This window comes from Manis pentadactyla, chromosome 14 (genome assembly GCF_030020395.1).
Source record: "Manis pentadactyla isolate mManPen7 chromosome 14, mManPen7.hap1, whole genome shotgun sequence".
In the NCBI taxonomy this organism is placed as follows: domain Eukaryota; kingdom Metazoa; phylum Chordata; class Mammalia; order Pholidota; family Manidae; genus Manis; species Manis pentadactyla.
The window spans coordinates 6,614,619-6,639,528 of NC_080032.1; the positions used below are offsets into that span (position 1 = coordinate 6,614,619).

The 24,910-nt window shown below is 38.8% G+C and overlaps 1 protein-coding gene across 1 annotated transcript in view; it reads right to left on the bottom strand.

Moving 5' to 3' along the window:
* SFI1 (SFI1 centrin binding protein) overlaps nucleotides 1-22,657 on the bottom strand; it is a 67,137-nt gene extending 44,480 nt beyond the window's left edge. Inside the window, 6 exon segments of the mRNA XM_057491633.1 lie at nucleotides 2,638-2,748; nucleotides 11,500-11,571; nucleotides 12,815-12,988; nucleotides 22,564-22,607; nucleotides 22,609-22,638; nucleotides 22,640-22,657. Of these exon segments, the coding sequence (XP_057347616.1) occupies nucleotides 2,638-2,748; nucleotides 11,500-11,571; nucleotides 12,815-12,988; nucleotides 22,564-22,607; nucleotides 22,609-22,638; nucleotides 22,640-22,657 (449 nt within the window).
* Between the last annotated feature and the right edge of the window lie 2,253 nt (nucleotides 22,658-24,910).

Consider the following 24,910-nt stretch of genomic DNA (forward strand, 5'->3'; position numbering starts at 1 on the left):
AGAATCAATACAAATTAAAACTTAGTATTTTAAAGAAGAGAATACTCTCAGAATCAGAAACTATATACAGGTGAGCATCAGTGAGAACACTTATTCCGTCATCAGCGTGACGCCTGAATCAGAGGAGTGACCCTATGTGTACTCAGCGCACATTTGCTTGGGTTTGATTTAGGACTTTGATCTTGCTTACTCTAAAAATAATTTGAAGAAAAACAAATATAGTCAACTCAAAAGAAGCAGAAAAAGCACTTGACAGATTCAGCACCCATTCATGATAAAAACACTTAACATAATTAGGTATAGATGGAACATATCTCAACATAATAATAGGTCACATATGACAGTCCACAGCTAACATCATACTGAATGGAGAAAGGCTGAAAGCTTTTTACCTAAGGTAAGGAACAAGACAAGGGTGTCAATTCAGCATAGTACTGGAAGTCCTAAACAGAGCAATCAGGCACGAAAAAGAAATAAACGGCATCAGAATTGGAACGAAAGAAGTAGAACTGTCTCCGTTTGCAGATGACATGATTTTATACAGAAAATCCTAAAAATTCAACCGAAAAACTATTATATCTAATTTTTAAAATGCACTAAAGCTGCAGGATACAACATACAAAAATCACTGTAATTTCTGTACAATAACAATGAATTATCTAAGAAAGAAAGAAATAGAGCCCATTTACAATAGCATCAAAAATAATAAAAAAACTTTATAGGAATAAAATTAACCAGGGAGATGAAAAATCTCTACTCTGAAAACTACAAGACAGTGATGAAAGAAACAGAAGACAAATGGAAAGGTATGCTATTTTCATGGATCGGGAGAATTAATATTGTTAAAATGTCATCTATAGACAACAAAAGCCATCTACAGGGTCAATGACATTCTTTACAGAAGTAGAAAAAACAATTCTCATATTATGGAGCCACAAAGGGCCCCAAACAGCCAAAGAAATCCTGAGAAAGAACAGTGCAGGAGGCATCAAACTTCCTCATTTCAAGCTATCCTATAAAGCTACAATAATCAAAACAGTATGGTATTGGCATAAAAATAGACAAATAGACCAATGGAACCAGTAGCAGGAGCCCAGAAATAAACCCAAGTATATATGGTTAACTAATATTTGACAAGGGAACCAAGAATACTCAATGGAGAAAAGACAGTCTCTTCAATAAATGGTTCTGGGAAAATTAGAAATTCACATGTAAAAGATGAAAGTAGACCCCTTACACCAGTCACAAAAATTAATTTGAAATGGATTAAAGACTTTAATATAAGATCTAAACTCATATAACTCCTAGAAGACAATATAGGAAAAAAGCTCCTTCATGTGGGTGTTGGCAATGATTTTTTTGGCTATGATACCTAAAGCACAATCAACAAAATAAAAAATAAACAAATGGAATTACATCTAACTAAAAGGCTTCTGCACAGCAAAAGAAACAATCAACAAAGTGAAAAAGACAACTACAGAAGGGGAAAAACATTTGCAAACCATGTATCTGATAAGCAGTTAATATCCAAAATATATAAGAACCCATATAACTCAATAGAGAAAAAGTAAATAATCCAATGAAAAAATGGACAGAGGACTTATATAGACATTTTTCCAAAGAAGATATACAAATGGCCAAGAGATACATGAAAAGATGCTCAATATCACTAGTCTTTAGGAAAAAGCAAATCAAAACCACAGTGAGGTATTACCTTATACCTATTGAAATGACCATCAACAAAAAGACAAGAGATAACAAATGCTGGTGAGGATGTGGAGAAAAGGGAACCTAGTACACTACTGGTGGTATTATTAATTGGTTCAGCCACTAGGAAAAGAATATGGAGGATCCTCAAAAACGTAAAGATAGAACTGCCATATGATCCAGCAGTTCCACTTCTGGGAATATCCAAAGGAAACAAAACTAACTCAAAAAGATATTGCACCCACATGTTGACAGCAGCGTTATTTACATCAGCCAAGACGTGGAAAAAACTTAAGTGTCCATCAATGGATGAATGGATAAAGAAGTTGTGGTATGCATGGTATGCACATATACATATAATGAAATGTTATTCAGCCACAAAAAAGATGATGAAATCCTGCCATTTGTGACAATGAGGTTATTATGCTAAGTAAGTTAGAGAAAGACAAATATTATATGATCTCATTTATATGTGGAATCTAAAACAAAAAAAACAACAAAAACCCCTTATAGATAAAGAGATCAGACTTGTGATTATCAGGGGTGGTGGTGGGAGGAACGGGAATTGAAGGAAGGTGGTCAAAAGGTACAAACTTCCAGTTATAATATAAATACTAGGGATGTAAGTTATCACTGTTGTATGATATATATGAAAGTTGTTAAGAGGGTAAATCCTCAGAGTTCTCATTACAAGGAGAAAAAGTCTTTATGAGATGATGGATGTTAACTTATTGTGGTTATTATTTCACAATGTATGTAAGTCAAACTTTTAAACCGTACAGATGTAACTCATACAGTGATGTACGCCAATTATATCTCAATAAAACTGGGGGCGGGGGACTTCCCTCCCTTTGTCCAGAAACATGCCAATAAGTGATTATTTGGTAGTGTGCATCAGTAAAATTAAAGTAATATAACATGAAATCTGACCTGTAGTGACAGTCAGCTCGAACACAGAGTTTCCACTCTCGATTGAAAATCCACCACTCTTCTTTCCATTCTTCAAAGACCTTCCGTAGTATCCTCTGCTCATAGTAATGCCTAGGGCAATGAAAAAAGAATCAGAGAGAGATACATGATGATGCTGGAGCTGATAACTATTCCCAAATTGGTTACATACTGCTTTGTCAAAGAAGAGTGTGGCTTACTGTTTGATAACACCAAGAAAGATTACAAATAGAATATTTAACTTTTTCAGATCAAAACCTTAGAATTTCTTAAACTAGAAATGAGGCTAAAAATTTTATAGTACAGATTTAACAATTAAAGAGGTTAAAGTAAAATAAAAACTGACTTCAAATACTGAGTTGAGAATTATTCTCAATTTATTCATTCATCAGACTAAATTTTTTATCCTAAATACTTGGGTATATTTTCTTTTTCTTTTTATAAAAGTGTCATTGATATACAATCTTATATTGGTTTGCAATATACAACACAGTGGTTTAACTGTTACCCATATTATTAAATCCTCACCCCCACGAGTAGTTACTGTCAACACAGGAAGATGTTACAGAATCATTGGCTATATTCTCCATGCTGTACTACCATCCCTGTGACCAACTTATATTGTAATTGAGAATTTTTGAGCCCCCTTATCCCCCTCCCTTTCCCCACTGATCCACCCTAACCCCTCCCCCATGGTAACCACCAGTCACTTCTCAGTATCTGTGAGTCTACTGCTATTTCACTGATTGTTTTTATATTCCACTGATTTTGTCTTTCTCCACCTGACTTATTTCACTTAGCATAATACCCTCTAGGTCCATCGATGATGTTGCAAATGGCAGGATTTCTTTCTTTTTTATGGCTGAATAATATTCCATTGTGTATATGTACCACATCTTTTTTATCTATCCATTCATCTATTGATGGACACTTTGGTTGCTTCTGTATCTTGGCTGTTGTAAATAATGTGGCAATGTACAAAGGGGTGCATATTTTCTTAGGGTAAATTCCTAGAAGTGGAATTACTGGATCAAATGGTATTTCTATTTTTAGTTTTTTGAGGAACCTCCACCCTGCTTTCCACAGCAGCTGTACCAATTTACATTCCCACCAACAGTGTAAGAGGGTTCCCATTTCTCCACATCCTTGCCAACACTTACTACTTCTTATCTTTTGGATAGTGGCCATTCTAACTGGTGTGAGGCAGTATCTCATTGTGGATTTGATTTGCATTTTCCTGATGGTTAGGGTTGTGGAGCATCTTTCACGTGCCTATTGGCCATCTGTATTTCTTCTTTAGAAAAATTTCTGTTCAGGTCCCCCACCCATTTTTTAATTGGTTATTTGTTTTTCTGGTGCTGAGGTGTATGAGTTCTTTATATATTTTGGATGTTAACCCTTTATTGGATGAATCACCCACTCATAGTTTTTAAAAAACTGGACAGCAAAGATATACATAGGGAAATTCACCTCACTATTGTTCATAATAGAAAGAAAAGAAAACCACTACAATGCTCTTCAAAAGGGGACAGGTTAAATTTAATCAATGGCAGGTAATCACTTTTTATGAATGAAACACAGTAGAAGTCACTGAATGGAGAGATGCTCCAGAGAAGTTGTTAGGTGAAAAACAAAGCAACCACGCATATGTATAATATGATATCATGTTTAAAAAACATATTTTGTATTTCTAGTATCCATATTTTAGAATTAATATAATATACACCAAATATATATATACATATATAAAGTATGCATACACATACCAGTTACAAATAGGTATACATATATAAATATATACATATACACAAAAACATATATATGCATGCATGTGTATGTACATACCTAAATGATTATATTAAACATATTAAAAGTTTGAAAAAATCTCTAGAATACCTAACTATTACCAGTGGTTCTCACTCAAGGAGAGATGATAAGAGACTGGTGTTTCCTATATTACACATTTATGTAATTTGAAAGTTTTTTGAACTGCTTTGTTCATAATTTTTTAAATTTTTAATGGAAAAGAACCATTTTCATTTGTACAGATATTCCACCATCTATTATCTCCCCACCTACCCCCTTCCCTTCCCAAAATCCCACAAAAATAACAGCAAATACATTTCAAAAGGCATAAGCCCACGAAGACAAAGAGAATAGGAGCAATGATGATAGACAAGAGCTGTCAACAAACTTAAAACAATAGCAGAGTGGCAAGTGAATCAACAGATCAGAGAAAGCAAAGAACTCAGTGTCCTCTGGCAGGAGAGTCAAAAAGAACCAACTGGTGGCAGAGCCCCCAGAGAGGCACTGGAAGGAGCGGCATCAGGAAGGGGGGAGTTTTGGGTGGAGATGAAAACACAAGATTCATTATAAGCCTGTGTGTAGAAGCAGTCAGGCTCCTGGATCCCGTATCCACTCAGGCAGAGACTCAGGTGTATCTCAGGAGAACCTGAACTGGAGGGGCGGTGGGTTGTGTAATACCAGGCGGAGCTCTGGAGTGGGTCCTAAGCGAGTCTACGTGCTGAACCATGACACCCACATTTCCTCTCCTCAGCTCACAGCTAAGCTAATAACCACTGCCACCCACCACCACCCACCTCCACCGCACTCCTCTCCATGAGGAATTTGGAAGATTCCTCTCCTTTGGGGAAAACTGACCCACCTAATGGAAGAGACTTTCAGATACTGACAGCTGGAGGTCCCCCAGTGAAACCATCTGATTTCTGATTCAAAAGCCTAAAGTGGTGAAGCCCTCAATTTACAAGTCTCTATGCATACAAACAAAAGCTCCTAAAATTAGAGTTTAAGTGCCTAACTCTTAAATATGAACAATAAAAGGATCTCTTGACATTTGAGGAAAGGCTCCAACATGAGATGGTGATCATAAGCACATAGAAAAAAAGAGTTCAGAATAAACAATATGAGCAGACAAAAATCTTAAAAACAAATCATTACATTTACCTCAAAAAATTACAAGCCTACAGGAGGCTAGAAAAAAGGGGTAATCAGAGAAGAAAAAAGAGCTCTTGGAAATTAAAAATCTGACAGCAGATATGAAAAAAAGAGAGCCATAGATAGGTTAAACAAAGTTGACTGGCCTCACAGGCCACAGTAAGGATTCTGGCTTCTACTCTCAGCAGGTTGGGAAGCCACCTGAGGTCTGAGCAGACAAGTGACGTGACTTGACTGACTCAGACAATCTGCTATGAAGAGACGGACCAGGGGCAGGGCTGGCAGCAGAGGACCCGTGAGAAGGTAACTGAAGGCATTCTGGGGGGACATGATGATGGCATGGACCAGGGTGGTATCAAGAGAAGATGCTGAAAAGAGGTTGGAACTGGATATATTTTGAAGGTTGAATCAATGTAATTTTGGCAGTTGGCATTGTAATTTGGGGTATGAGAGAAGAGATGTCAAAGATGACTCCCAGGTTTCCGACCTGAGTCCCTGGAAGGATGGGAGTTTCTATTAACTGAGAGGGAGAAGACTCAGCAGGGAGGCTTGTGGGGAAGATCTCTATTTTGGTAGTGGACACATGAAGCTGTGACATCTATTAGACACCCAGTGGGGCTGTCAGTATGTAGCAGTCTGGAGTTCATGGGAGAGGTCATGATCTTTGGGAATCATAAGATTTGACAAGATTGCCACAGTTGTAAGGTACACAGAAGTGGTGTCAAGACTTGCTGTAGGGTATTCAGACGAGGAGGAACCAACAAAAGAGAGTTAGAAGGAGCAAAGAAGCAGAGGAAACCCGTAAGAAGGTGGTAACCTGGAAGCTGTGAGAAGATCTTGAAGAACGGAATGATGGACTCTCTAATGTTTCTGGATTGGTCAAGAGGAAGTTTAAGAATTCATCACTGATTTTAGCAAATTTAGTGGCCTTAACAAACAGTTTTTGTGGAGTGGTAGAGTCTGAAGCCTTGTGGGATGGATTTAAGAGAGAATACAAGAGGTACTGGAGACAATGATATGGCCAGGAGATGTGATGTAAGGAGCAAAGAGATGTGCTAGCTGCAGGAAGAAATTGGGTCAAAGAGACTTTTTCAGGATGGGGAAAATAACAGCATTATACACTGGTACAAATGATCCAGTAAATAGGGAAAAACTGATGATGTCGAAAGAGAAAAAAAAAACTGCTAGAGTGATGGCCTTGAGTAGGCATGAGGGAAATATACAGCAGAAGTCAAAATTTTGCCACAGACAAGGGCACTGACAGTTCATCTGCCTAACAGTAGGGAGAGCAGGGTGTATGGTGATAGATGCTGGCAGTGGGTAAGTGTAGTGGAGGTCTCTTCCGTTGCTATTTTCTCAAGAAAATAAGGAAGCAATGCCATTAGCTAAGAATAAACAAGATATATTAATGAATCAAATACCACAAAAAGATATGACTATTTATCTACTTCTCAAATGAGCCAAAAAGCTTTGGGCAGATCTTCTCTTCAGCAAAATAGGTGACTAAATCATATTTACGACTGCTTTATATATAGACACAAACAGTACTGTTTTGCCCTACTAATTCAATGGTCATTTGGGTTCGTTTATTAATGATAAAATAACTCCAGTTTATAAAAGTCAAAACATTCTCCAAGAACATAAAGGTATTACTCTGCAGTTTCTGGTATGACAGCATTCTCCTCTAATATTCCTAAATGTGAGAAAAAAGTGAAAAAAAGACAAAAAAGGGGCAAAGATCATTAATTCCAATTGTGGTAGGTGCTTACCTGACGAATCTTCTCACTTATTCATATTGTAATTTTAGAACTGAAGCCCAGAGCTGTAACTTACCCCCAAATCAAAAATTAGGTGGGATCTGGGTTAGAGCCAAACTTCAGGACTCCTAAATTCCCTTCCAATATTCTTTCCTTTATACCCTAATACCACTCAAGAGCAAATAAACTAAAAAAGAGTATAAGGGTGAATGTTTTAAAATGGTATGGCAGGTATAGTCACTGGCTAACCCATCACCCACTGCCAAGCCTCCATTTCCTCCTGGCATCCACTGCCTTCCCAGCCTCCTTTGTAGTGAGTCATGGCCAGTGACGTAGCTCCGGCCAGTGAGGCAGAAGTAGAATGTTGCTGGGGGTTTCTAGGGAAGTTTCACTTTCCTGATTAAGAGACAGCTCTAACTGACTGCAATATAATGAGTCATAAGAAATACATATTTGGTCATTCATGACCAAATATATATTTCCCAGCTATATTTAGTCTTCATTCACAGTCCCTGAAAATGCTGCTGTGTCTTAAAGGTGAAATGGTGTTTTGTCACATTAATGAGACTTTTGGACCCCACCCAAGGGCAGAAGCTGTAGGTTGAATCAGCCAATGGCCAATAATTTAGTCAATCATGACTATATAATGAAGCCCTCATAAAAAACCCTGAGAAGAATCTACTGCCATCTTGGATCCTGGAAGCTCCTGTATTTGGAACCTTTCCCCATGTATCTGTTCATCTGGCTATTATCTTACATCCTTCACTAAATTGTTAAACATCAGCGTTTTCCTGAGTTCTGTGAGCCCCTCTAGCAAATTAATAGAACCTAAGGGGATGTTGTTAGAACCTTCAATGGGTAGCTGGTAGGTCTGAAGCATAGGTAACAGCCTGGGGCTTTTGACAGGGTCTGGAGTGGGGGGCAGAGGGCAGTCTTGCAGGACGGAGCCCTTACCCTGAGGAATCTGGTGCTGTCTCCAGGCAGATACCATCATAATTGAGTTGAGTTCTCTGACACCCTGCTGGAGTTCAAGAATTGCCTGGTGTTGTGTGCGGGAAGACTCCCTCCCACACACATACACCCCAACTGGAATCAGGTCCGGGAGCCCAAGTAGAATTATACTACTCTTACTGCTGTGTATAATACTATTATTGTTGTTGCATATGAAAGAACACATCTCACTGACACTACCCTTCCCCCCCACACCCCGTGTAAAGCTAGAGCAGCCATCTTGCAACTATGCAGTGTCATGCCTGAGGACAAAGGGTCGTCATACTAAGGATGGTGAACTAGACAGCTTCTACATCACTTAACAGCTGAGCCAATGACAACTTCTAGACTGCTTATGAGAAAAAGCAATTCCCACTTTGTAGAAACTACTGTCAGACCTTATCTTACTTAGAGTCAAACACATTTCTACCTAATACAATCAGCATTTCCCAAGTATTTGGACTAAAAATAGATGTTATTTGAAAAGAGGTTTCCAGTTAAATATGTGTCAAATATAAGGTAGATAAAATTAAATAGGAAAAGGATTTGGGTAAGTTAGTGGAGGTGGAAACATAGTTTTTCAATCTCTGAATTCCCATAAAACACACAGAACAACCATGCAGCAAAACTAAACCTCATGTATCAATTATAACAAAACTAGGTGACAAGGCATCCCCACAAATTCAAAATCCAAGCAGGTAAGGAGCAAACATTCATAATCAGAAGACCTGCATGGTATTAACACTGGAATAGGAGGAAGGAGCAAAGAGGGTGGTGCCTGAGGAACCTGAGAACAGGAGAACCCCAGAACAGCCAGCAAGTGGTCACGGTAAAGGACAGAGGACCAATCTGATAGCAGCAGCTGAAACGGAGAGGAGTTTTGTCCACTCCAATACCGGGGCTCTGAAGCCACTGGAGCAGTCCACCCCGTATGGTCTCAAAACCAACCAGCTAGGCTGCCTTCTAGACAGGGCATCATACTGAGAAGCTGCTGGGAGTGGAACAAATTGAAAATTGAGCAGGAGAGGGACAATAGACAAAGAGAGGATCAGACCAAGTGTTGCAGGGGAGCAGAACTAGGACATTACATAGACCAAGCTGTCATGTTTTTGAACACTACAAAAAAGACAGAAGAGGGAGCTCTATGAAGTTAGCAAAGTTTGACTGACCTCGCCTCACTCTATAGAAGTTCAGAACAATTAATTCTATGTAAAAATGAGCAACAGAAAAGTGGGTGAGATGAAATACTATATAGTTTTTGAGTAAGAAAGGAAAATGCAGCAGAATAACATGCTTTTGGACAAAAAAGTATGCCAGAGGAGATATATCCACCAAACCAAAAAACAAACACAAAACAAAATGTAAAACCCTGTAACCTTCTATCTCAAAAGTGAGCTAAAAGGCTTAAATAAACCCATGCCTAAGTCATACCATATTACAACTCTGAAAAATAAGACAAACAATGAATCTTTAGAACAATAATTAGACTAGCAGCTTACAATGGGGCCATAAAACAATGGGGTTATCTTCAAAATGCTGGGAAAAAAGAGTGGTAACCCAAACTTCTATACCCAGTGAAATATCCTTCAAAAATGAAAGGGAAATAAAAACATTTTTAGACAAAATCTGAGAGAATTCATCACAAGTGGGTCACTCTAAAGGAAAGACTCAGGAATGTTCTAATGATAGAAGGAAAATAATCACAGATGGAATCCTAGAGATGCAGGAAGAAAAGAGCAACAGAAAGGGTGAATATGTGAATAAATCTAAGTGAATATTGGCTGTATAAAACAAGAATGTTTTATAGATTAAAAAATATAGTCTGAATTAAAATACATTACAAAGGGTGAATGTAATAACCACATTGGTTTTCTTATGAAACTTTCATGAGTGTATATCAATGATGCCTTAATAAAAAAATAAAATAATAAAATAAATTACAATAAGGACGTAAAGTGGGAGGGACACAGGCAGGGTATTCTAAGGACCTTGCCTTGTTTGGGAAGAGGACAAAAGGACCAGTAAACACTAGGTTCTAGTAAGTTAAAGATATAAGTAAGTAAAAATATTGACTTCAGGGCAGTCAATAGAAGAATGCAAGAGTATAACTTTACTAAAGGGGAAATGAAATACTCATCTGAAAAAAAAAGCAAAAACAAAAAAGACTTCTGACAATGGCAAGCTAGGTAATTCAGATCAGTTTGTGCACTGAGAACAACACAAGCAGGACAAAAAAAAAATCTGAGGGCACTGAGGAGCTCCCAAGGCCGTGAAGGCCAGGATCAAGGTCTCGGAGAAGGAGAATCAGATGAGCTATGCCTGATACTTGCCGCTCAGACAAGCTGTTGCCACACTGGGTGCTTTGCCGGTAAAGACACACAAAGGAGATGGGAAAGCAGGGCTGACCTCAAGGTATAGAAAGAACAGATTTCAGAGCACACACAGGCCAAATTTGTTTAGAGACCTTGAATCAAGAGACCTTGGGTGACATCCCAGATTAGGAAAGCCAAACTGTCAGAAAATTAAACAGGAAAGGTTGAAGTAAGGGGAGAAGAAAGGGGGTGGGAACCCATAACACTTCAGTTTTTTTAAAATGCTGACATTCTCAAGGGCTGCCAACTCTCCCTCTGCAACAGCCTATTCTGGCCCCTTCTTTTCATCCCCACTGCCTCCTACAGCGTCCCTGAACCCTAAGGTTCACCCTTGCAGTCCACTCTGGGCACTGCAGCTAAAACTAATCAAAACCGACAGCAGTGGGTGGCAGCCTATACAAAGTAAAGCTATGGCAGAGGGGCTTTCTTTGGACTAAAACAGTTTCCCCCTGCTAATGCCAACTTTCACCCCAGGTTCTGCCCTAGATCAAGTCATTTTGTCAGACACCAGTGCCCCAAAAGAACTCATGTACTTCTAGGCAAATACTTTTCTTCCCAGAGGGTCTTAGCTCACCTAGTTGATTTGATTTCTTCATTTACTCATTCAGTCAAACTAATATTTACCATTATATTATCTGCCTACTGGAGGCTGGGGGAGGAGCAGGGGAAGAACGCAATACATGCTATAATAAAGGTTACATGTGGGCTTAATACAAAACAAACACCTAGAGTGAACTCAGCAGAAGTTTGGTGTTCTGAGCTAATACTACCTGGCTTTAGAGGGAAATACTCTTCCAAAAGTCATTCGAATCCACAAATACAAGAACTTTCTGGCCACGCACCTGAAAGAAGGAAAGAAATGATATATACATTTTAAAACTCCAGTTGGCTTTTATCATCAATTTTCTGGAAAGAAGAGGAAAACTTTAAAGTCCAAGGGGAGAGATGCAAGTATGAGTCAAAAGGTGAATTAGAGCTAATCTTGCATCGGAGAATAGGATGGGGCAGATTTATAAAGCCAAAATCAAGCAGATAATTTTTAAAAGACAATTTCAATGTAAAGTATTTGACGATGAAGACTTCAGAGTTGAAGAAAAGGAAGTACGTGATAATGCTTTTGTTCATATTACTCTTCCTGCCTAAAACGCCTGGCAAATGCCCATTTTTCCATCAAGGTCATCCTCAATACTTGCTCCTACATGAAACCTGCATGGATTTTCCCCAACAAACTGTGAGTAGCTTTGTACTCTCAGCACTCTGCTCCAAGCCCTAGTGTAATTTTATGACACCTAGTCACGTAATTGGTCACACAGTGCCTATTGCTCTCCCTGTACTGGAAGCCCCTGACAGCAGGGACCACATCTTCTAGGAGCCCAGTACATAGTACAGTGCCTGGTACACACACACGAAGTTGGCTGTCCTGGTCAGTTAATCTCCAGGTTCGGTTTGGACCACTCTTCTTCCTCCTGCCCTTTATCTGGCTTACTCTCACATTACCCTTCAGGCTCAGCTTAAACCCCACCTTCTCCAGGAAGTCACTGCTGGCTACACTAGCATGTTCCTGCCATGCGGACCTGTTGTTTTGCATCCTCTTCTCTCACAGGACTTACCACACTTCACTGGTGTGTCAGTCTGCCCAACCTACCTGATTTTAACCTTTCACGAGCTCATGGACCATTGGAATGTCTTAGTCACCTTGTGTGCTCAGCCTATGGCACAACACTGGGCCAAGTAGGCACCTGATAAATTTTTGTTCAGTGAATATATGGATATACTTTTGATACACCTCATCAAGCATAAGAGAAAATGATCATTTTTCTTGGACCATGTTTAGACTTTTTCTGTAAGACTTTTTATAGCTTACACATTGTATGGCCATAAAGAATGTGGATTAAAATACTCAATGATAGATTTTATGTCTGCAGATTCCTAAATATCCTTTTCTTCTGAACATTCCACCATGAAGAGCAGGCATCAAGGTCTCCAATAACTGAGACAGGAGAGTAGGAATCACCCTGACATTTTAACCGAGAGGGGAGAACAACAGAAAAGTCACTGCAGGCAGGTGACCACTTGCGAGCTCACCTGATGCGCAATTCTCTTAACCTGCCCCCTCGGGTCCAAGCATGGGAGGCGTGATGCTGCACTGGACGCCTGGCACTAGGTTTCTCCCTCCGTGTTCCAGAGAAGGCAGAGGACTTTTTGTTGGACGGTAACTTTGGAGAATAAGGTTTCTTAACTGCACCTTCCCTAAAAGACCTCAAGTTTGAGGAGTAAGGGGGAAAGGAGAGAATCAAATTATTTCTGCAATGTGATGTAGATACCTTTTAACATACAAACAGAATTAAGTAGAAAAGCTCATTGAGACAGACTGATGATAACTGTGCTTCACGGACAGTCAGCAGCCCAATCTCTGGAAGTAACAACTGCTGGCCACTGGAGGAGGGTCCTGCTGGCTCAGCTCTGGGCAGGAACTACAGAGCTCAAGGGTCTTGGAGTCATTCGTCTTAATACATTCTTTTTTAATGTCATTTTAAGGGAAATCATTTACAGGTTGGAAACATGTACCTTTATGTAAAAAGCAATTAAGAATGAGTTTCCAATAATGTCTTTATCAATACAAAACCATATAGTCTTACTAAATACATTTCTGATTTTTAATACCATTTAAAAAATATTACGAGAGTATCTTATTTATATGAACACATGATTTTTTTTTTAAAGTATGTCAGAGTACTGCCTGCAGGAAATAGCTAGAAGCAATGACATCTCATTAGCAAACAGCATACCCAGAGCTCAAATATTGTTTCTATAATACCATCCCCTGCCCAGGGGAACCAGGGCTCCTTAGGGATATGGCCACTTTTCAGGTCTGGATGAGGAAAATACGAGCTGAGCCTGGAACATCTTAGTGGGTCGGAAAATAAAGAAGTGTTCAAAGAATGATGGAAGCATGTCAAAAGGACAGAAGCCAGCTTGAAAGGGCTCTCACTGGCCAAATATGGGACAATCTGAGTAGGAACAGATTAAAACCCAATGAATAAAATAGGAATCCATACTGATAAAAGTAATAATAAATTCGTGGAGGAAAATGGAAAGCTCTTTTGCAGTAGAGCTCCAGCTAGTAAACTTAGTGAATGAGAAAATTAGAAAATCATCATTTAGGAACCATCATAGCAGTCAGTACTAAATAGACAAGCATCATCAGTAGATGCAAAAACAAGTAGGGGCTAGTCTGATGAAGAAGACATTAATTTCTTCTTCATCAGAAGAAGAAATTTCAAAAAATATCTCCCCACAAAATACTTATTCATTACTTTATAGTGGAGAAACCTGGCAGACATCACCTTAACCAAGTGATAAAAGTTAACATAAGTGGCATGGAACCAAATTAACACATGTTCCCTGATACTCTGAGAAGAACACAGTATCTGTTCTGTGATACTCCGGCCAAAAACGCGTAACCTAATCATGCAGAAACATTGAACAAACCAAAATTGGGAAATATTCGTAAAAGGCAAGTTTTCTGAACTCTTTAAAAATGTTTAGGTCATGAAAGATAAGGAAAGACTGAAAAAGAGTTCCAAATTAAAGAAGACTTAAAAAATACAATGTGTGATCTGGAACCAGAAAGGAAAGGAACAAAATGGTAAGTTTTTCTTATATTTTGTTGTTTTCTTTTGCTATTATAAATAACATTTCTGGTATGACTAGCCTTGACTTACTCTCAAAGGGTCCAGGGAAAAAATATGGTAAGAGATAGTTGATTCTCATTATTTGCAGTAGTTATGTTCTATAAAGTCACCATAAACACTGAATTACTGAATATATTAAACCATTACCCCTAGGGGAAATACATGGTTAGGTTCCTGTGAGCCTTCAAAAACATTTTCATCCACTAGTCAATATATAACCTTGTTTTTATGTGTAATTCTGTTTAAAGACATCCTACTTAATACATATAGTGATTCATTAGCACTGAACTCAAAGCCAACAGCACTGTAACTCATGCCTGAACAAAGGTCGTCTAACACACATTTTCTCTGGAAGGCACATCGCAGCCTTCTTGTGCTTAGAAACCCTAGTCAGGGTTCTGCACTACACTTAGGGGGCCATTTTAAATAGCACAAAACTTTTAAAACATGGCACTGTAAAAACTGCAAAAAGGACACTTGCTTACAGTATGAGAGATGAAATAAGAAGGCAGAGCACACTGCCTTGTTTGACCTCAGCTGGCAACATGTGCCCTGGGGACTACTGTATTTTGCTCCTCTGTACAGTCGACAAATGACTTGAAAATGCTGAGACACAGACACACAAATGTTAGTAAGTAACAAAATGTAAGAATATTTGAGGTAAGACAAGTATATAGTTCTTTGCCCTATTCTTGCAATTTTCCTTTAAGTTTGAAATTATTTCAAAAAAAAAATTAACAAAAAATTTTTTAATAAAGCTTTCAATCCACTCACATTAAAAGAAAAAGAGAAGAGACCCTAGAAGGTGAACAGCCCATGAAACAGCAAACTGGGAGAGTCCCCTTTTGAAGCTCTGCTACGTAATCAAACAGGTAGACAGCCCTCAATAGCCTGGGAAGCCCAAGCCCAAAGTCATCCCTGTCCCCACTGCTCTGCTTTCATAGTCCCTCCGGGCTCCTCCTTACCAGCTAGCAATTCAGGCAGCAGATGAACTAGTTATGGCTCTGGAAGTTTAAAAACCATAAAGATAACAACATTGGTATAAGTCAGACAGCCCCAGAAAGCTAAGTTATTCTAACAAATTCAACCCCTAAAGGAAGAGACAGATGGCAAACTAAAACTATATATTTGTCTATTTACATATGAGTGTGTTTCCTTTAACCTATCTTAAGCCTCATGATGACAGGCACCATTTTTACTTGCTAATGTATACACTGCCAGGCACACAGTAAGTACTCATAAAATATTTGTTGGATTATGAAAGGGAGGAAAGGAAGAAGGATGGAAAAGATTAAAGAAATACAAAAACAGATGAAACAAAAGGCACTTTAAAACCAGGATCAATAAGCCAAAAATCATGAACAACAGGGAAGAGCCTAGGCTTAATTAAAAACATAGGGATATAATGAACATTTCTGAAAAAAAGTCAACAGGAAAAGTATAACTAGCCAAGAAATATAGAAAAACAGAAGTAAGGAGAAAGCAAATCAAAAGTGTTCATCTGAAAGTGCTGAGGGAGAAGGCATGCCCTGGCCAACTCATCTAGCCACTTACATGGCAGGCGTGCCCCAGAGCATGCTTGTCTGTCCGTCCAGTGGCGAGACCTACTATGTGCCCAGCACCAAAGCTCAGCCTGGGGAAACAAAGACAGATACGCATTCTACGTTAAGACATCTAACAATGAGAAGACAAGATGCTGACAGCTGACAGCCAGTACGGACACTGACATACATCCAATATCCATGCTCTCCTTCCACATAGGAGAATGTTTGGCTGCGCACATGGCTGCCCAGAATAAAGACTGCATTTCTCAGGCTCTCCTGCTATTAACTTCTGAAATTAAGTTCTGACTTAGGTGGCAGCTTCCTGTCATCTGCCGTAAGAGCTAGCCAATGCACACTTCTCCTTATTTCCTCCACTGTACTGCCTGGAATGGCTGTGAATTTGAACTGGGAGGATGAGAACCACATATTAGAGATGTAGGTTCTCTCTATAGCTATGAGTGGAAAGGAAGAAGGTCCAGGGGTCCATGAGGACCTGACTGGATAGAACTGTCCTAACAGCTCTGGGCCACTTACCTCCAGATTTCCTGTAGGTAAAGGGAAGTAACTTCTATCTTGTTTAACATCTGTTACTTTGGATTTTCTGAACCTAATCCAAACTAACAGAACAGATATCTGCAAACAGAGTAGGAGGCATGGAACAGTAAGAATGAGGCTAGGAAATGGGCTGTGGAGAGGCCTTGAATGTAATGCTAAGGAGCTTGGACTGGAGGCACATGATCAGATTTGCATTTTGATATGTTAGTCTAGCTGTCATCATGGAGATGATGTATCAACTACATTCCAAAAGTACAATTTCAAACTCCCGAGAAACCCTTTGAGCTTCCTGTGGCCAGTGTCATATAGGGAGAAAGGTGGCATACGTTGCTGGTTCCCTGGTAATCATACTTCTGATTATAAACTAATAAACTAGCACTTTATGCACTGAAATGATTAAAACTCACTTAATAAAATAGGAAGTAACTGGCATTCTGGTTTGTACATCAGTTTAGTAAACACAAGTCCATCGCCAAAAGACTCAGGGGACCATTCACAAAATTGACAGTGTGGATGAACTGGAAGTACTGCAGCCTGGTTGGAATTTACAGTCTGGGTTCTTGGGTTCTACCAGGTCAGGGAAATGCAAGCCTTAAAATTGTTTTAAGGTGATTCCAGACTAGTAATATATCAGGAAAGACTAAAAGAGGGGGATATAAACCCTTTCTGAAGGAAGGCACCTTCATCATAAACCTAAATACATTCCTATACATAGTTCTTAATGTATGATGTCTAGCACACAAAGAGGCAAGACTCCATAATTAAGGAAACAAAACAACAGATCCACAGATAGTAAAGAGACATGTATGCTTTTTATTCATTCAATGAAAGTTTATTGGGCACCAATTGCTTGTGACAGAAGATTGTTGCTGAAGAACTTTTAGTCTATTGAGATTACTAACAATGAAAATCCCAATTGTAAAACACTATGAAAAAGGTAAACACAGGGTGTTATAGGAACGTACACAATGCAGAATAGATCAAAGAGAAAAGTTAGTTTTTTAAAAACACTAATAAAATTTCAAAATAGTCAATGAAATGGATTAAGAAGAGGAAAAAAGCCAAATAGACCAATATTAGTGGGGAAAAGGAAAACACATCATTATAGAGCCCAAGAAGGATTTATTTATAGAAATAAATTTGAAGGTAGAAGTTAAAATGGATAAACAGCTAGAAAAACAAGCCTTAGCAAAACTGACACGAGAAGAAATGTAGAATGTGAATACTCCAATAACCATTAACAAAACTAAAATAAAACCCACAAAGAAAACCACACCTAGATGGTCTTGCTGTCAAATTCCACCAAAATTTAAGGAAAAGTTCATGCCAATCTCACATAAATTTTTCTGGAAAATTTAAAAAAAAAGAACAAAAGAAAAGAGAACTCTATCCATCCCAAATCTACATAAGCCTAGGTTGTTTTATGAGACCAGTCATAACCTTAATACAAAAGCTAACAAGGACATTTTTTAAAAGGAAAATTATATATCTTGCTAATGAATACATATGCAAAAATCTAAACAAAATATTAGTTAACACAGAAAAAGAGTCCAGATATAAACCCACACATATATGGTCAATTAATATACTGTACTAGGTGAGAAGACTCCAAGAAGGGACTAGCAGTTACCAAAGGGAAGGGGCTGGGAGGGTGGGTGGGGAGGGAGGGAGAAGGGGATTAAGGGGCATTATGATGAGCACACATAATGTAGGGGGGTCACGGGGAAGGCAGTACAGCACAGAGAAGACAAGTAGTGACTCTGTAGCATCTTACTCTGCTGATGGACAGTGACTGCAGTGGGGTTGGGGTAGGACTTGATAATATGGGTGAATGTTGAAACCACAATGTTGCTCATGTGAAGCCTTCATAAGATTGTATATCAATGATACCTTAGTTAAAAAAAAAGTACTAGGTGAGAGACTTTACTCAGACCTCAGCTTTATTGTAAATCTATATAATCAAGACATCATGATTTTGTAGCAGGGGCAAACTGACCAGAAGAATAAAGTAGAATGCCCAGAAACAGACTTGGACTCAAATGGACCCTTAATGATAAAGGTGGTACTGAAGAGTAATCTTTTCAATAAACCATGCTGGCACAACTGGATAGCCACATGGAAAAAAACAAAACTCACATGATACACAAAAATCAGTTTCAGGTAGTCTAGAGAATAAATGTGAACAGCAAAATAATAAAGTAATGAAGATAATATGGAATACCTTCATGACCTAAGGGAACAAAAAGATTCTTTAAAACATGACAGAGAAGATATTAATTATGAAGGAAAACACTGATAATTCTTACTAAATTAAAATTTAAAGCACCATAATTCATCAAAAGATACCAGAGTGAAAAGAGTGAGCCGCAATTAAAGAGAAGATATTTTGTAACATATAGACACCAAAGAATTCATAATTAGAAATATAAAAACTCCTATATATCAAATGGAGAAAAGACTGAATATACAACTCAAAAGAAAAATGGGAATAAGACTTCAAAATGTACTTCAAGAAAAGAAGAAATCCAAATGCCCAAAAAACATATTAAATAGTGCAACAGAAATGAGGAAACTCAAATAAAAGTGCAAAGAGCTACCACTATACACCTACCAGAGTAGCACAGTGTTGATGGGATGTGCGGCCACAAGCAGACCCATACACTGCCAGGAAAATACAGACGGGCACAACCAATCGAGAGAACTGTTACCTGGCAAAACTGAGGATTCTCGTACCTTTTGACCCAACAATCTATTCCCAAGTACATACCCAAAATAGTGATCAAAGTGTGATCCCCGAACTAACAGCATCAGCACCACCGAGGAATTTACCAGAAGTAGAAATTCTTAGGCCTTCTCCCAGATCTAGTGAATCAGAAGTTCTGAGGGTAGAGCCCAGCAATCTGTGTTTATGACCAAGTTCTCTAGGGCATTTTGATGCAGGCCCAAATTTGAGAACCACAGTGTGCCACACTACACATATGTGTATATTCTTCACATTCAGAAACTGAAAACAGCCCATATGCCTATCCACAGAATGGATTAATTGTGGGACATTCTTACAATGTCGTATTACAGAACAAGAAAAATGAGCAAACCACAACAGACAGTAACATGGAGGAATCTGAAAATCTTGAGAGAAACAATCAAGACACGAAAGAACACGTACAGTATGATTCCATTTATATAAAGGCAAAGAGGTAAAACTAAACTATATTAAGAATGCATACTTAAGGTAAAAATATAAAGAAATTTCAGAAGGTGGTTACTATTAAAGGTAGGATCATGGTTAACTCTAAGAAAGGAGGAGTGGGTGTGACTGGGAAAGGATACATAAAAGGAACTTCTAAGTATTGATAATATACTATTTCTTTACCTGGGTGATGGTTATATGCTTATTTCAAATGATATATTAAAAACAGTCCATGTTAAAAAAAAACCCACAAATAGTCCATGTTATGCAACTTCCTGTATCTGTATTATATTTAACAGCTTAATTTTTTAAAAGCAAATATATTCCCTTCTCAAGCTCCCCAACCTAAAGTTGGAGGGTATTTGGAGAAATTATGCCAAAGTCAGAGACCAAAGAGCTTCATTTTAAGGCCATGGTTAATTTGCTTCAGAAGATGAATTAACACAGGCCTGAAAAGTACTCTAGGGATCTTGTGGTAAACACTGGCAGGGTACTGATTCAGCATTCAAGGATCCCACTTCTGCGGGTTAAGCAGGGGCAGGACCTCAGCAGCTGTGCTGGAACTCCATGACCCTCCTCCAACTCCCAGGTGATTACAGCAGGAGGAGCAACTTGATGAGGCTGGACCAACTAGATTCACTCTCCCAGGACTGAATTTTGAGCTAAGACACAAACTGAACCATAGTTAGAAACTGAAGCACAAAGATGGCACTGCTTAGGGGGAAGGGTCCACATACCCGCTGCATAGGTGTCCCTCCAGCTACCCTAGCCTCCACCTTGCCCAAGGCCCAATAGAGTCTATAAAAAAACTTCCATATGTTAGCATCCTCAGTTGCAAGCATAGGAACCCAATTCAAATTAGCCCAAAACAAAAAGAATGTATCCGTAAGTGTCCTTGAACAAAACTGACAAGCCTTTATCTAGATCAACCAAGAAAAAAAAAGAGATGGCATAAGTCACCAAAAGTAGGAATGAAAGAGAAGACATGACCACTGACCTTTCATAAATGCAAAGAATTATAAAGGAACACTATGAATTTTATGCCGACAAATTAGGTTACTTGGATGAAATGAACACATTCCCAGAAAAACACAAATTACCAAATTTGACTTGAGAAAAAACAGAAACTCTGAATAGGTCTATAACAAGTAAGGGAACTGAATTAGAAATCAAAATTTTTCCTACAAAGAAAAACCAGGTCCAGATGGTTTCACTGACAAATTCTACAAAATGTTTAAAAAATAAATAACTCTATAAAATAAACTCTTCCAGAAAATAAAGGAGAAAAGAACATTTCCAAATTCATTTTTTGAGGCCAGTATTACACCCTGTTACCAAAAGCAAAGATACAACATGCACACAAAATACAGAACAATATCCCTCATGATTATAAGCATAAAAATCCTCAAAAATGTTAGCAAACCAAAAACAACTTAATAAAAACCATATTACAAACACCTGAACAGGTGGGATTTATCCTTGGAATGCAAGGTGAGATTAACATCTGAAAATCAATTAATGTAATACACCCTATTAATAGAAGGGACAAAAACCATATGATCATTTCAATGGATGCAGAAAAACCATGTGACAAAATCCAACACTAGCCTTGATAAAATGTCCCAATAGCCCCAAAGAAAATATGACATACCAAAAATAAGGTAAGTTGAGAATGGTGCTGTTTACAAAAGTGTGGGGGTAGAGGGACCACAGGGGACAGTACAGGAACGTGAAGCTAGCAGAAGCTAAGCTGGTACCACCTCCAGGCCCAAAGGGATAAGGCGAAGGAAAAATTACCAGAATCCAGAAGGGGAGTCATATAGTCTGCTGTCTTACCTGGTGCTGTGAGCTTCCGTGGAGGGGCACAGCTAACCTGGGTATCTTGTAAAGAGGGAGCCATGGGAATAAATAATCTGGCTTCACTCTCTTACCTCCCTCCTATCTCCTGCCAGGAGTCCTTTTTGGCTGAACCTAACAGGAAGCCCTAGAGGCCTATGAGTGGAGATTAGATCTGGAGAGTCAAACTGAAGATACCCTGGCTTACCTACTTTGGAAGAATTGTGAACCAGAGCCTCAGGGATCAGAACGGGTGTTTCAACATTGTCAGGTCTTCTGCCTCTCTCAGTGTCCTGACCTGCTTACCTGCTGCAACACAGGCTCCTGCCACTTCTGCATGGTGGGAACTGCTACTGCTGCTGCAGTCACCTCAGCAGGAGGTGGGCCTCTCTCTCTAAATGGCTGTCTCAGCTTTAGAGAAAAACCTCTGATTAGCCCTCTGCAGTTACATGGCCATCTGTGAAACACTCACTGTGTCTAGGGCAATGGGATACTCATTACTGGACAACTGCAAGTCATGTGCACCCCTGTGAATCTAAGGTTTCTTAGTAAACCATAGTTTTTTTCTTGTAAATTCCTTCCTTTTGCCTAGACTAGCCAGAGCTGGATCCTGTATTTGGAAGCAGAAGAACCTTAATGAAGGCTGAAAGCACCATGATCAAAAGTAGGGGAAAGATAAACTAGCCTGCCAGTCTTGATGTTATATCTTCTAACCTCAGGAAAATCATCCTCACTCCTGCTCAGAATCAAAACTGCAATGATGGTTATTTTCATAGACTCAAATGGTTTTTGACCTTAACATAAAGTATAAAATGTGCATTGTGCTCAACACTCTAGATGAGAAACCCAAAATGTCAACAACAAAAAACCCTTACCCGAAGTTCCTATGTCACCACATATGATTTAGGAAAAAACTACTTTTTGATTATTTATAATTTCCATATGCAAAATGTTTACAGGCTACTACATGGGCCACAATTTCAGTTATCCTTTTTGTCATGTCCCATCACTCACCTGGAGTCAACCTTCCTCTCCATTCTCTGCTTAATCCCTTTCTGAAGTCAACCAGTGGCTTGATAAACACTTCTTTAGTGAGCAGATTCTTCATGAATCAAAGTCTTTTATCTTCCCCTTCTAACTATATGAAAAATGGGAATAAAAGAGAGAGTAAATTATCTGAAGCTTCTTAGGAGCCCCATTTCTAAACAGCCACATGCCAACTCCTGGTCTCCTGCCCCTCCTTAATTCAATAATATTCACTAGATGAACATGAGAAGTCTCTGATTTAAGGTATTTTTTAACTGCATTTTTTAAAGTTCTTTTCTAGGAAAGGAAACTGAGAGGAGAGTGAGCCACACTCAAAAGATTATGACTGACTCATTCTTCCAGGTGATGCTCTAAGACCTTCAATTTCCCTTCATGAGAACACCAGTAGAGGTTAAGATTTATTTTTCCCCTAGATTAATTTTTGTGACTGTCAATGTTACCTATAAGAATCTGAGGCAGTGTTTGATTAGTAGCAGATTACTGTGTACAGTTTTCATTTTCATTTGTTGATAATTTCTACCAATAATATTCACTATGAACTGAACAAATAACATAGTTTTTGTTTCTTACCACAAGAAATAGCAATGTTGTGGGGTGAATTGTATCCCCCAAAAAGATACACTAAACTCCTAACCCCAAGTACCTATGAATGCAGCCTTATTTGGAAATGGAGTCTTTGCAGATGTAGTTAAGATGTAAGTTAAAATGAGGTCATACTGGAATAGGGTGGGCCCTTGATCCAATATGACTGGAGTTATAAAAAGAGGAGACACAGGGACAGATACACACAGAGATGAAAATGCCATGTGAAGACACAGACCAACAGGGAGAATGGCATGTGATGATGAAAGCAGAGATTGGAATGGTATGTCTACAAGCCAAGGAACCCTAAGAACTATTGGCAACACAGAAGCTAAGAGAAAGGGATGGAGCAAATCCTCCCCTACAGCCTTCAGAAAGAGAATGGCCCCTGTCAACAAACTGATATCAGACTTCTAGCCTCCAGAACTATGAGACAATAAATTTGTGTTGTCATAAGCTACCCAGTTTGTGGCATTTTGTTACAGCAGCCTTTGGAAGCTAATACACATAGTAAGAAAAAGAAGTAACATTTCAGTACATGGTCAAGGAAAGCTAACAGGGTGGACATGTCCTATGTTGAGTAATTGTGATGCATTCATGAGACATTCATTCTAACAGAATGAAATCACCCTTTGAAATCAAGGTCACCCTTATAATCAAGGTCACACATTTCAATGACAATCAGACAAAGAAGTAGCCAGGAAAAAGGGTTTATCCATACAAAATAAATAGTTCTTACTGATCAAACCTATGAGCTAGTCTTTCTGGTACCACTCCAAGTAACAAAAATCACCATTTGTGACTATTCCCATAGATTAAATTGAAGAATGATTCAAATAGGGATTTTTGGTGAAATACTGCTACAATAAATTGGTCACTGCTTGAGCATATCTCTTGTTATATATAATGATTCTATGGAATATTATCTGTGGTCAGCCTCCCTTTTGCTACACACTCTGTGCCAATATTCTAACTACTTGTTCATATCTGCCTTCCATGAAAACAACAATCATATCTGACCTTCTCACCATTATATTTCCAGCATCTAAAACAACGTCTAGAATCTGAAAGGTGGGATACATACATACTGGAAAAACTAGGATATAGGTTTGCTCTCAAAAAGGGTATGTATGAATACAAGCTTACTTCTGAAATACACAGAGTGATAACCAAATACAAAAGCCCAAGAAAAACAAAGATATTAGGTATGGACTTCCAGATTGATCTTCTAAGATGATATAAAGTATAAGGTCCAAAAGATGGAAGAAGAAATCACAGGAAATGAAGAAAGAGTTCCACAAATTTTTGCAACAAGAAAGTAGAAGAAAACTAACTGACACAACAGATATGAAGAAGTGAAAATCTACCAGGTACCAAAGAGAAGCAGGCAACAGAATCCCAGTAGAGCTCAGAACTGAAGGCACAAGGAATGGCTCCCAGAACTGAAGCCATAGGCCACAAATGACAGACTGAATCAAAGTCTCTTTGGTAAGCAGTTAGGGACCCTGGCCTCCTTCCAACCCTGCCAGGCAGGATGTCCACCTCCCTCACCTATACTGCTCCCAGCATTCTCAAGCAGGACTGGTACATCCCAAGAAAAGTCTTGTCAGGAGAAACTAAGAACTAACAAACCTCCAGATTCTGACATCTGTGCCCAACCTCCATCAACAAAAAAAGCAAGCTTGACCCTAGAGAAAAGCTCACAAACAATGAGAGCTGCTCGGACCCTGGG